Source organism: Theobroma cacao, chromosome 3, assembly GCF_000208745.1.
Source record: "Theobroma cacao cultivar B97-61/B2 chromosome 3, Criollo_cocoa_genome_V2, whole genome shotgun sequence".
Lineage (NCBI taxonomy): Eukaryota > Viridiplantae > Streptophyta > Magnoliopsida > Malvales > Malvaceae > Theobroma > Theobroma cacao.
In genome coordinates, this window is record NC_030852.1 from 31,178,199 (window position 1) to 31,191,873 (window position 13,675).

At 36.7% G+C, this 13,675-nt stretch overlaps 3 protein-coding genes across 5 annotated transcripts; 2 read left to right on the top strand and 1 right to left on the bottom strand.

Annotated features, from left to right (window-relative positions):
- On the top strand, positions 696 to 3,537 carry LOC18606007 (BTB/POZ domain-containing protein At3g05675). Its single transcript, XM_018118471.1, has 2 exons — positions 696 to 915; positions 2,079 to 3,537. The coding sequence occupies exon 2, from the start codon at positions 2,118 to 2,120 to the stop codon at positions 3,411 to 3,413; it is 1,296 nt and encodes a 431-aa protein (XP_017973960.1). The 5' UTR covers positions 696 to 915; positions 2,079 to 2,117; the 3' UTR covers positions 3,414 to 3,537.
- LOC18606008 (ORM1-like protein 2) lies at positions 4,288 to 7,722 on the top strand. The gene is made up of 3 exons (XM_007039382.2): positions 4,288 to 4,779; positions 6,403 to 6,551; positions 7,404 to 7,722. Exons 1-3 carry the CDS (start codon positions 4,603 to 4,605, stop codon positions 7,540 to 7,542), a joined length of 465 nt encoding a protein of 154 aa, XP_007039444.1. The 5' UTR covers positions 4,288 to 4,602; the 3' UTR covers positions 7,543 to 7,722.
- LOC18606009 (dof zinc finger protein DOF4.6) lies at positions 8,933 to 11,811 on the bottom strand. Of its 3 annotated transcripts, none has more exons than XM_018117959.1 (3): positions 11,544 to 11,811; positions 9,429 to 11,016; positions 8,933 to 9,271 (listed from the first exon to the last, which is right to left on the bottom strand). In XM_018117959.1, the coding sequence occupies exons 1-2, from the start codon at positions 11,565 to 11,567 to the stop codon at positions 10,198 to 10,200; spliced, it is 843 nt and encodes a 280-aa protein (XP_017973448.1). In that variant the 5' UTR covers positions 11,568 to 11,811; the 3' UTR covers positions 8,933 to 9,271; positions 9,429 to 10,197. The 3 variants fall into 3 exon arrangements, with proteins under 3 accessions (XP_017973448.1, XP_017973449.1, XP_017973450.1); XM_018117960.1 differs by having other exon boundaries at positions 8,933 to 9,325; XM_018117961.1 differs by having other exon boundaries at positions 8,933 to 9,331.

Consider the following 13,675-nt stretch of genomic DNA (forward strand, 5'->3'; position numbering starts at 1 on the left):
ACTTTAAAAGGATGTATATGGATTTGTGATTTAAACTCAACAGGGTTACAAGCATGAACTTGGGTGGACAGACGTAGCAAATTACTCCACATTTATTAAATTGGAGAATGAGTTTCCTTACCAGTTACCATGAAATGAACAATGATTAATACTTATTCCCTTTCTTGTCTTAACATACTTGTATTTTTATTTAATTTTCTGTTAACTGGTGGAGGGGCATTGAACAATTGCTCATGCACTTGCTACTTATACAAGTTGAGGGTACAAAATGGAAAAAAAATTAACCCTCTCAAATTATTGTTCTTTAGATCCTCCTAACCTTCCCAACAGTCAGTTGTGAGAATTAGCTTTATCCATTTGCGCTTCCATGTATACTTTTTTTTTTTTGGGTTTCAGAATTCCTTTTCCTTTTTCATTTTGGGAAGAAAGCAACTTTATCTAAAGCTTATGTAAAATGAATTGAAATATCATAGAACTAAAAAAGTTGGAAAATTGGAAAAAATGGGTTCACTAATTCATGACTTTATGTTGAGTTCTTGATGTTCATGATTTAATCTAGCACAAAATAACAGCATCTCTCCACCAATCATTTGCTACCCACCAATTATCGGAGGTTAGTGTCCCAGGGTTTTACACTTTTGCCCATCAAAGGTTGTTTAACTTGGATGCCCTCAGGAGAGAGAAACCACTTGTCATGTTTAACATGCAGCATGAGGCCAGTTGTGTCAATTCAAAAACTTGCCCTTAAAGGTGCTCTGGATTTGTCCATGTTTCATTTCATTACCTGAAAACTGAACTTGGTTTCCACACCCAAGGGAGAGCAGCAGTTCTGTGTTTATTACTTCAGCAGATTTGTTCTGTTAAAAGTGAGAGAAATTTATGTCTGCTGTTAATGCAAACTGGGTCTTTGAAAAGGTTAGACTTTTTTTATTCAGATTCTCACTTATGAAGGTTTTCTTTTTTTCTTTTTTTTTTTCATCAATATAGTCAATATTATGTTTAATTGCTTATTTGATTTTGCTATGTTGTGAATCTTGGGCAAGTTTGAATTAATAGTACAGCATTTTTGATGGAATAACTTACTTTGGGATGTTAGGAACTTAGAAATTTTCTGTCTTTGGATCTTGTTTTATGAAAACCCTGTTTGGTTGCCGAGGAAGCATTGGGAAAGATATGAAATATAAGTTTTGAAGGTCATACTCTATGTTTTGTTGGTTTGGATTAAAAAGAATAATCAATGAAGACATGGCAACTAATTAATATCTAACTTTGAAACTTAAATTTCTTCTGTTATTTCATAAAATATGATGCTTAAATTTCTAAATTGAATCTTCTTGGTGATATCTAAAATCCACCTAAATGGTTTTTTGTTTCAATAAGAAATAAGACCCATTAACTTTTCTACAAATAAAATTGATGATGAAGTTATTACCCTTTAACCAGATTTTTCTTGCAGGTGCCTTCCTAGCTATGAAATTTAACTCTTCCCTGTTTACGACATATGTCTTTCCTAGACACTGAATAGATGTCTCAAGCCCTGATTTTATGCTTTCTCAGATACACTTCTGTAGAAATAATATAAATAAGAGGAGGATATCATTGATATGTATTTAGCTATTGAGATTCAGATATGCTGAAATATTGAGCTGTTGTCTCCAGCTCTGTGGATGTGGAAATGGTTTTACAGTTTTACTAAGACATATGGGTGGTTGCATGACAGAAAAGGGAACTGAGAGTGTTTTCATGATAGTTTCCTTTATCTTTTTCTTTTTGAAATTAGTATATATTTTTTATCTTATTAGGGGGAGGGGGAACAGGGAAAGGCTGGAGAAGAAAGGAAAGGGGGTGGTTTTCGTAGTTCCTTTTGCCTTCTTTTCTTGTGTTCTTCTGTTAACTTTCTCTCAGACAGGCTCTTTGCAAAGATGCCTGTGCACTCTTGCACGTTAGGAGGTTGTATCATTGGGTGTAAAGAAGCACATTTTGACAGAGGATTGTTTCAGTCTCATACTTTCTCAATTCAAGTCAGTTGCTAATTATTATTCTTTTTTACTAAACTTCGGTTTGAACATCTCTTTCAGCTGTCTGAAGCATGAATTTCGTATTGCTTCTCCTTTCACATGGACCTAACTGCAGTAGCCAAGCCTTGCAATCTTGGTGACAAGAGTACAAGTGATGTCATTCTACGCTTGAGAAACGATGAAGGAAGACCTGAATGGTTCTACTCACACTCCTCCATTCTCATAAAGAAAAGCAGGTTCTTTGCAGATCAGCTGTCTAATCCAGTCTCTGGCCCCTGCATTGAAATTCAGTGCTCAGACTCTACTTATGATCATCATGTTAACCTTTTGAGATTATTGTATCTCCCTACTGATTTACTTTTGGACTCCCTGGACTCTGTTAAATCTGCTATTGGTATTCTTCAGTTAGCAGTTGCCTTCCACTGTGAAGACATCACAAATTGCTGCATCCAGTACTTGGAGGCTATTCCTTGGGAGGATAAGGAAGAGGAACAAATTTTAAAAGCAGTCTCGAAACTGGGGCCAATAGCCATGCCCATATTGGCGAGGATCCAACCAGTAGATGTAAGTGCCACCAAAAATGTATTTGTTTCGGCAGTTCGCTTTGCCACGTCAATTGGTGGATCCTGTCCACCCTTTGGAGATGAGCTTAAAACATCTGCTCAAGAACAAGTGGAATTCATGCTTGGAGGAGATGAGGATACCCCACTAGTTACAGCTGATGATGAAGTAAAAGCAGTGGTGAAAATGGGTCTTTCCCAAATTTGTTCCTTATTTGAAAGGGAGTTGTCTTCCTTGCTTGTTATTTCCGATGTCACTGCTGACACCGTGGAGAATAGAATTTTGCAGAGCCTATCCGATGTTGAGTGGATGTGTAACATACTCCCAAAGATGGATTTAATGAAGGACTTTATTTGTAGTTGGGCTGAAATGTCCGCTAAGGTTTTGGGGGTAGTTGAAGACAAGAAACTTGATAATGTTATGTGGGGTTTGAAGGTAAAGCTTATAGAAGTGACTGGAAAAGTGCTGGAAGCAGTTGGGTATGGAAATGTGATCCTCCCTGCACCATATCGGGTGCAATTGCTAAAGACATGGCTACCCTATATAAGGAAGATAAAACCTCTCCTAGATGCAAACGGTAACAAGGAGACAGATTTTCCTTACAAGATGGATGAAGACCTGTGCCAGAGTATTGAGGGGGCAATTGTATCCTTAGTTCTAGCATTGCCATCAAATGATCAAGCTGATATTCTATCAGACTGGATGGAAACTGAACAGGTTAGGTATCCTGACTTGAGCGAGGCATTTGAGGTATGGTGTTATAGAACCAAGTCAGCAAAGAGAAGATTGATGGAGGGCTTGGATAGAGTTGGCAATCCCACCATTAGCCTTTGATTTGTACTCTAATATTGTTGTATGATTAATTTATCAAAGGAATAGACGGTGGCAATCCCCGTTCTGCTATTCATGTAATTTTGGCACAATCAAGCTCTACATGATCCTTTTACCTGTTTTTTTATCCCCTCTTTTCCATGTTGTTTACAGGCACTTGCTCAGCTGATACTCCCCATGTATAATTGGATACAGGGTAAGCTTAACAGATCATCAGCGGTGTATTAGGTCGGGATTTGGTGGATCACACCAAACAAATAAGAAAACCAGTCTCATCTTCGTAGTAGCTGTCCGAAAACGAACTGTTGTTGAACATTACTTCCGAATCAGAATTTGGAAATGGATTTATACTTAAATCCTCGTGTGCAGTAAACCTCACAGACAAGCTTGAATATATTACAACTATACAAGCTAATTGAAGTCAAGGGTAACTCTATGATTACATGTGATTGACATGTGACATATTTTTCTAATGCTTCGAGCATGGGAACATTACAACGACTTGTTCTTAAGTTGAAACACTAACAACCAATTGTCTACCTGAATCATCCAACTCACCTTGTTCCCTCCTCTATATGAACTTTCCTTCGCCGGTAGTCAGACATTGTCTGGTTTAGTTGGTAACCGCATCTTATGCTCTCGCAACATACTCTCAAGTTCAATTCCGTTTTCTTTGTTTTAGCCAATATTTAATATAGAAATGCTTTGTCTTCCCAAAATTTTAATAGTAGTATTAAATATGAGTTGATATATTGATAAAGGTAAAATTGAGAAAGGTTATTGTTATATTAAACTAATTATAAACACCGACTTATTTTCATTAGCGAAAATACTGTACTATGTCTATACTGAGCCATCCTTCACCTTTAATTAATAGTCAGTATTAACACACAAAAATAAAATAAAATCCCCGTATCATCCCCCGAAATCTGTAGCAACAGCTCCACAACATCGACAACAAACCAGGCTCGGTTATAAAACATCACCGTACAACAAAAAGAGGGCGCAGAGGGAGCGAGCTTTGAATAGGTAAAACCCAAACACGCCATCAACAACGACAACGGCATCTTTCATCTGTCACCGTTGTCGATCAATCCTTGAATCAACATCCGTCAGTTTAAGCCAAAAAAGAAGAAAAAAAACAGAGTTGTAATCGTTAGAGGAAAGAAGAGGAGAAAAACTAAAGCGAAAGATGTACGTGAGAGCTGTGCCACCGACAGATCTGAACAGGAACACGGAGTGGTTCACTTATCCAGGAGTTTGGACCACTTATATCTTGATCCTTTTCTTTTCATGGCTCATCGTTTTATCTCTCTTCGGTTCCTCTCCTGGAACTGCTTGGACCATTGTTCATCTCTCCCATTTTTTTGTAAGCTCTCTTTTTCTTTAAATTTGATTCATAAAAGTTGGGTTCTTGTTTTTTAATTGCATTTGCCGTCTGGGTTTTAATTTGATCGGCTTTTTATTGATGTTTAAGTGAGAAATTTTTTTGATGGGGTTTGGAATGAATTGAGGGTTTGATGATTTCCTGAGACTTTAGCAAGAAAACATGAAACCAATTTCCTTTCGTTTGTTGGTGGATCAGCTCTGCAATATTCCCTTGACTAGAGATATTTAGCAGGTTCTCTGAATTGCCCCTTTTGAAGAGGAATTGTAGGAAGTTTAAATTTTGAGTTTGTGCTTACTTCTGTTTGGTGGAAAGTCTAGTCAATGATTACAACTACTCAAATAATATGTTGATAGTATTAATTTATTCTGTTTCTTGTGTTTGTGAATTAATTATGCATTGTTGCCATCAGTTTCTTGCCCTGTGTGATGCCGATATCCCCAGGTCTATTGGAGGTTTAATTACATAAGGTGAGGATAGGTTTTCGCACCACTGCACTAGCACTTGGATATGTACTGGACTGATATTTTTTATCTCTAGTTGCCAATAGACAAATACTCTTAACAATTATGTCATAAGATGACCCCGTAGTTTTCTTGGTATTATTAAGGTTAGGCATGCTGCACAAATAAGCAAATAAGCTGGATCATGATCTCTGTAACAGCATAAAGCTCTTTCTTTTTTTCCCCTCATTTTTTAACCAAAAGTAATTAGTGAACTGAATTTTCTATTGAAAATTTAGTGTATAGACTATTTCAAATTGGCTTGAAATGGTATATTCATAGCTTACTGAACTGCATCTCTACGACAGATGGATCTTGTCCTTTTTCTGTACTAGACTTGCAAGTTGTGTGAGAAAGTCAAGAATAACACCCTATTCATCAAATCAGTATGCTTAATTATCTTGAGTCTTTGAATCTGTTGTTTGTCCACATGTTGGGTGGTTGTAAAGGGCTAATTGACCTTTACACTTTTGGAGTAAGGGTGTGATTTTTCCCTCCTGAGATTTTATCAGATAACATCTACCCTATCACAAACTGTTCTCATTTGTCATGATTCGGGTGTTATACTTTCTAGTTTGCTTGATGGTTTGATGTGAATGAATGAATATCTGAAATTTTTAAATCATTGGAGGGCATGGAGAGTAGTAAATTGACGGAGCCACACTAAGTAAACTGGTGATTGCCAGTATATGTCAAATGTTTTGGCATGTCCCTTTAAAAGCTGTCATTCCTGCAATCCTTGCTTTAATGTGTATGAACCACAAAATCTCTTCCCCTTCCTGGTCATGCTGGAAATTCATCTAAATTACATATATGCTTCTAGATGTTTTTATCTTTGTGTTGGTCAGACTTCAGTTCTTTGAATTTCTGCTTCCATTTAATGCTAGTTGTTTATAAATATGAAGCAATTGTTAGACCTTTTTGGGAAAGAATAATATCTTGTTAGAGATTTGTTTATAATTATTATGCCTTATGATAGACCCAAGAAGTAATTCTGTTTTCACAATAACAATTGTAAATGCTCTATAGCATCCCATGTTTATTAACTTTGCTGTCTATATTTCGTAATGAGTGTTGTGCATGGATTCACATCTTACTTCAGGTCACGTATCACTTCTTTCATTGGAAAAAGGGAACACCATTTGGTGATGACCAAGGAATCTACAATGGTTTGACTTGGTGGGAGCAGATAGACAATGGCAAGCAACTCACTCGCAATAGGAAGTTTTTGACTGTTGTACCTGTTGTGCTGTAAGTATCACTTTCACATTTGCCTTTGTTTAAAATTGGAACAAACAATATCAAAATGTTTTCAGTTCATGGATGGGGTCATTGCACTAAAAATTACAATGAGGTTTTTCCTTTTAAATTTCATTAAGATAGGAGCACCTACAATAAGATGACTAGCAAGTTATGGTCAACTATTGCGACACCCTGGATGTCTATTGTTCAAACGATTAGTTTATAAAAGACAGTTTAGGGTCATGCAATGGATTTAGACCTCATTACCGTCCATTAACTAGTGTGATCGTGCATACCTTGGTCATTCATCTTACTTTGCTTTGGGAAGATGAATCACAATGGGAATAAAATTTCTACCCAGGATAGAACAACGTACTTGGCAGCTTGCACTGGTTTATATGGCAAAAAACAATTACTAATACTTTCTATTTGTCATATAACTTTTTACAGAAAAGTTTCAAACAGTATGGCACTTTGCTTAGTCAGTTGAATTTGACCTGTATAGCTGTGTAATACACTTATTTCTACTCTCAATGTCATTGTTATCTTGACATTTTGAAGTGCTTCTTGCAGTGTGCTTTATGAGGAATGACATTTAACAGTTGATTGAAAATTTTGATGCATCACTCAGTAGACACTACTTTACTCTTTCATGATGAGTTCATTGCTTTTCCGCATATTATATTGAACAAGCTGTTTGCTGTTGCCATATTTGTTCTATGGTTCTTAATGGAACTTTAGGACATCGTTACCTTTGATAAGAGCACTATGATGTGATGCAAGACACAATAGAAGAACTTTGTTATTTTCTTTCACCATGATTAGTGCCATCCGTCTCTTACCCTACATTTTATTTACCAGGTATCTTATCGCTTCACATACAACAGATTATCAAAACCCGATGCTTTTCTTCAACACACTGGCTGTCTTTGTGCTGGTGGTTGCAAAGTTCCCTAACATGCACAAGGTCCGTATATTTGGAATCAATGCTGATCATTGAACTGCGAAGGAATTGAAGTCTGGTTCTTCTAGTAATAGGTTTCATTATTTTGTCATTCCAGTATAATTGTAATATCCCTGTACAGATAATGAAACTGAAAAGGGCATTCTTATTTCTCTTTAATGAAATGAATACATATACCTCCCTTCTTTTATGCGAGGGAAAAATACATTCATTGCACTTTCTTTGCAAGCTAAAATTGGTGGTTTTGTTCTTGCCCTATTGTTATTATCTTAAGCCAGAAATCTCTTCTATTTCCCTCAAACTGCAGAGACCTGTAATTTAAAGAATCCGAGAGAGTAATGAGCATTTTTGTTCATTATTGTCCAAGTCTGACTCCAATTTTCCTCGCCTTGAATAGACCCAAGTGCTGATACAAGTATCTGATCAAAGCTGACAAGGACATGAGTTGCTCTCATAACATAACTTCGAATTAAACCATGGTAGTGTTTTTGACCATTATCATTAATATTCTTTTAATAGGATCGAGGTGTAACATTCGAATTCAAATTCTCAGTCCCTTTCCTTATGTGGAAAAAAGAAAACTAATAGCAAGCTGGTCTTGATGAATAGCGGCTGCATCCAATCTTACAGTGGAAGGACATGTACATGTCGGCAGTGGGTCACTGGCCCATGAAGCCTTGAGTGAAATACAATGACTTGAATCGCAAGCTAAATTGGTATACGCGACGCAACCCGTTGATCATATGTCAAAAAGAACCCTGTGGTTTTCGACAACACGTTTCTAAGGTTCAGGCCGCTCAGACAAGATAAAGATAACTGTTTTTTTTTTTTTGTTATGTATATAGAAAAGACTGTTGTTTTTTTTATTAAGATTATTTTACTTGAGTCATCATGGAACAATGACGTTTTAGTTGCATTTGATACTTAATTTCAACACATGACTGAAGGAATAAGATTATACTATTATTCTATGGAAGCCAAGCAATCCTTTGATATTTACAATTAAAGAAGATCAGAATATTCATGCAACATTTGGCTACTTCAGGCACTTTATTTATATGAATTCGAATATCCCTTTTTTTTTCAAGTGCAAGGAAAATGAGTTTGGTTAAGTGCAAAACATAGGTCGTCCTGCAGGTGGTTGGAGGTCTTATATCAGATCACCTATCTCAGACAACAAAAATACAAGAGTTGTTTCTATAATTTGGCCTTTCCATTTTCCCTGTGCTCTTTCCATAACTAGCTTCCTTGCTAAGGAAACATTTGAATCTGGAGCTCCAACCTTGTTGTTAAGGGAATAATGTATTGTCATGCATTCTTGTTGTTTAGACAAAAATGTAACGTGGGGTGGCTGGATATTCTGGTTTCCTAAACAGGCCGTGGAGAAAGTAAAGTAGGATCAACAGGTCATTAACTTAAAATAATTTTGGCAGAGGGGAAAAAGACTTCCATGATAGAGAGCCTTAAGACATTTGCCATTTGCCAGATATTATGCACACTAAGTGGCTTACAGCAAAGAACAAAATTGAACTAACAAATTAATAAAGGGGTCTAGATCCGGATTGATCAACCATAGTGGGGTGTATTATTCTTTCAGCACACTTGTCGAGGGGAATGTTTGTGGGTCCCCCTTCGAGACCAAAGAAAGGAGGCTCCGTCAGATCTTTCTCAATCCTTCAATTAGAAAAAGGGTAAAGAGAGGGTGGCATGGAAGCAATGATCACTCACATGGCAAATGGGGCTTCTTGTGCGGGAGTCTTCAAAACTGTTTGGATATAGAAAACCAGTAGGTGAGCTTTCGGATTGAGGCAAGCTGGGTCTACAGCTTCCAGAATAACACAAACTTTCAGTTACTACCATTCATTCAGGAATACTTTATTACAAATTCACAATATGGCATGTGGAAAGATCAGATTTCTTACCTGGCACTTCTCCTCTCTAAGCTCCCCCCTCCACTTGCTTTCACGGATAAAGCCGCAAAAAGGGTTTGTTTTCTGGATTGAATGTATCTCTTTGGTGATGATGCCATATTCTGAAAGCCTCTTATGTTTCAGTACATATAATCTGAAAGCCTGTCTACAATAGAAAAGAAGAGATGGAGAGAATTTAAAGTTCCCATTCATGGAATCAATTGGAGATTCAAGATTATTAACAACAACAATTTGTTTGCTAGATCGACATTAGAAACTAATGAACAGTCTTTAATTTCCAACCAGGAATTAATTCCTTACAAACTTGAACAATATACATTATTTTTTTTTTGTACTTGTACCAAGCCAACCAATGACGTATAGGGTTGCCTTTCTGCTCTCTAGGTAGGAGAATATCAACCTGTAATAAAGGGCGTAGGGCATGCCTCTCTCTCCTACATGTTACCCTAAAAAACTTCTGGGCTTAGCTTGATATCTTCTTCTACCATAACACAGTATATCCCATGTCACCCTTAGTGAAGCCAACCTAAAAAAAAAGCTTCAAATTCCCACCAAAATTAAATAGTAAATGGAGACAATTAAGGAGAAAAAAGAAGGATTATAGGGAGAAAGAAACCCATGTATTCCTATCTGTTAGTAATGAAGAAATCCAAACAAGTCACCCACCTTAACAAATTAATAAAAAGTTAAAAAGAAAACCCAGGGGAAAGAAAAAGAAAGAGAAAAAAAAAGAAAAGACCCATATTACTTTTCATCTTCTTTACCATGATCCTCCACCTAACATTCCAGTCCAATATCCAGCTGAATCTCCTTGCTCTTTATTTTGCTCAATTTCAGTTGTGCTTGAGACTTGCTTTAGATCTTCAAATGGAAACAAAAGCCTCCCCGTTGTCTCTTGAACTCCTTGGAGACTCCCATAACCACTCCCAAGCCCATCCAGAGAGAAATTTAGCGTTGGTTTAAATTCTTGCATAGGAAACCCAGATGTATAAACTGTGTTTGGATCTGGAACTGACATGGGAAGGAAAGAATTCAACCCCCTAGAAGAGATTCCGGTTAGCAACTCCAAAGCTGAAAGTTGAGATGTAGGGGATGAGGAAGAAGGAATTTGGCTCTTATTGTTCTCTACGCTATTGGGAACTTGAACCAATTCAGACATACTTCTGTAACCTTGACTGGCTGGGAAAGCTAGGTTGAGATCTTGGCCGTCCTGGATCTTAGGGTTTTGAGTAGAAGACTGTGACAAGCTTGGTGGTGTAACCAGATCAGGAAGCTTTTTGGATGATGATGATGATGATGATGAAGACGAAGAAGCTGATCTCTTGTTCTTTCTTGAACCACCTCCAACAGGAATATTTCTGAGGGAACCACCTTCAGTCCAGTACCTTCTACAAGTTTTGCAGAAGTACCTAGGCTGTGTGAGACTGTAGTTGTTGTAGTAGCAGAACTTGGTGTTAGTGGAATTGCACCTGGGACAATTCAAAGCTTGTTCCTTTTGAGGCCTTGCCTTCCTCTCTAAAGCTGCAGGCTTTGGACATGTATTTGTGACTATCTCTTCTATCGGTTTCACCACAATCTCCTAGAAAGACGAACAACATAAAGCAAAAAGAAGGGTATATGAAAAACACACATCAAAAGAGAAGCAATAACTTCAAGCTGACAGAAAGATGATCAGCACTGAAAAAACTGACGATTAAACTGAATATATAGCAGACAAACGAAAAAAACCAAACGGGTTAACTGCTTTACACTTTCCAAGATTATAACAGCCAAATAGAAAAGAGAAAAGAAAGGTGAAAAATAAAAGAAAAATATAAAGAGCTCCTAACTCCTTTCCTTTATCTCATATGCAAAAGAGACAGATAAAGTGCAAAATGTTGAAGAACTGATAAAAACCAAATCCAATTGAGTGGGGACTTCAACTATAGCCATGAAAACCATCACCCTTTTTCTTTTCTACAATATGAACACCATCATCTTTTGCAAAGAAAAGTACCCATTAAACAAGAAAAAAAAATAAAACATACAATTTGACTCTAAATTATTCCTTTGAAAAGCCAAAAGGGTCTCATAGAGAAATAAGAGGCAGGTGATAGATCTCTCTACCTGTGGCCATTTAGCAGTATCCATGGATGAAACTGAAGAAGAAGGAAAATGAATAGTATCTCTTCAGTATAAGAAGGAAAAGGAGTAAACAGTTTTCTCTCGAAACTGGTTTCAAAAGCAGAGTAAAATGAATTGTTTGCTGGTTTTTGAGGACGTTCTATGTATGTATCACCTTGCTTTATGGGTTGTGTGTACATTAGAGAGAGAAAGAAAGAGAGGGAGATGGGCTTCTGTGTCTAACACTAAATATATATTACATGTGTCTTTTATTCCATATAATAACTCCTAAGTGGGAATATTTGTTTCTGCAAATATTATAATAAATTTTTATCTAGTTTTTGTGAATAAAAAATGTGGGTGGTTTATGTGTGTATGCTTACATATATATCATGTGGTGGATGGCCTTCCCCTTTCTGACCAAATCATCTGATTTTTCTCAAAAAATTTTGTGTCAGCTTGTTCTATACCATAATGCCATCCCTAAAACCCAATTTGTTCTGTTCGTTTTTCTCTGACTTAGGTTGACTAGTTTTAGTAGAAAATGGGAAGACGAAAAGCAAAGGACAAAACGAAAAAAGTTGATGAAAGAAATTATCCATTGAAAAGATCATTAACTGCTGCTTGAGCTTTGATCAGGATACAAGCCCGCAACAGTCACACACATATTTAATGAATAATATTTTGAGTGAAGAAAGAGGCAAAAATATTCAACGACAATTTTGGGTCCCAACGCTTTTAAATGCAGAAGGTGAATTGGTCCATGGAACATGTAATGCAATGTAATGACACCACTTTAATAATATAAATTTATTCAAGGACGGTCCCCTTTTCTGCCTGGAGCTAGCTAGCATGCACGTAAAGTGACTCAGGATCCACATTCCTCTTGTGCTGATCTTGGTAATACTAGGCAATGACTTAGCTTGTAGCCAGCCATTTGCTCTCAACCTGTCATCACCAATTTCCTGCAACACTCCCTGCACATAATCCACCAAGAACAGGGCTTGCATCAAGGCAACCATATATATATGACAAGTTAATGCTATTCTCCAATAACGATATCGCATGCTCAGGGCTTGTTGAAAAGACAAAAGAGAAAATTAATGGCGTGTCCTTTGCATAGCCATGGAACAAAGAGAGATTTCCCATTTTCCCTACTTATATATATATTGAACATTGAAGGAAAGTTCGATTGTATTTTCAGCTCTTTTTCAAAAGAAAAAAACATACAAGAAGTTGAATGCATTATCCCATCTGAGGAAGCAGCTTTGCCCTTTTCTTTTTTTTCTTTCTTTCTTTTTCTTTTTGGCTTTTCTCTTACATTAGGATAAATAGAGAACGTACTCTAATGATCATAGTGGAAAACTTTTCTCAAAAGAACTTTGACATAATAAAATCAAATTCATTACAAGAAGCAAATAAAAGTAATTTACACGTGAAAAGACTCAGCAAGATTGCCTCATTACAACATATAACACGGTTATGATTGTAGTTTATTGCCTCTTATTTCTATTATATATTACTCCTATATACTACCTATATCCTTTTCGTATACTTTTAATTCTTTCTAACCTTTTCCTTTTTCGTCTCTTTCCGCCATTATTTAACTTCAAATCCATTACTTTTTAAATTGTTCCCTCCACACATTATTCACCATAAACACTTGGTTAGGTTAGACGAATGTTCTTTTTGTTTTTGTCCAAACTTATGTTATCTCGAACTACGACAGCAGCTTACTAAGTCGGTCAGTTTGACCTTATCAAACTGTCTGATCTTAAACCGCAGAAGGAGCCAATGCCATTAACCATAAGAAAATCTTTCAAGCCCAAATCTACTATTCACAAAAAAAAAAAAAAAACCTCTACCGCAAACGCTCCCTTAACCGTTCACATGCAAATCAGTTTATTTCACTTGTCACTTAAGACTAGGGTTTTGCTAAAGATCAAGTGACCAAAAGAAATAAGGACCACATCCTTAAGCTACATGATTGAACGGTCGTGATTGGCTCGATTCCCTTTGGTCATGATGACTGTGATTGATTAAAATGGGACCTCCATCCATCATCGGTTGGGCCACGTGGTTATCTTTTTGAACAAAACTCCTGCAATATCATATCATAATCGTACCTAATTTTA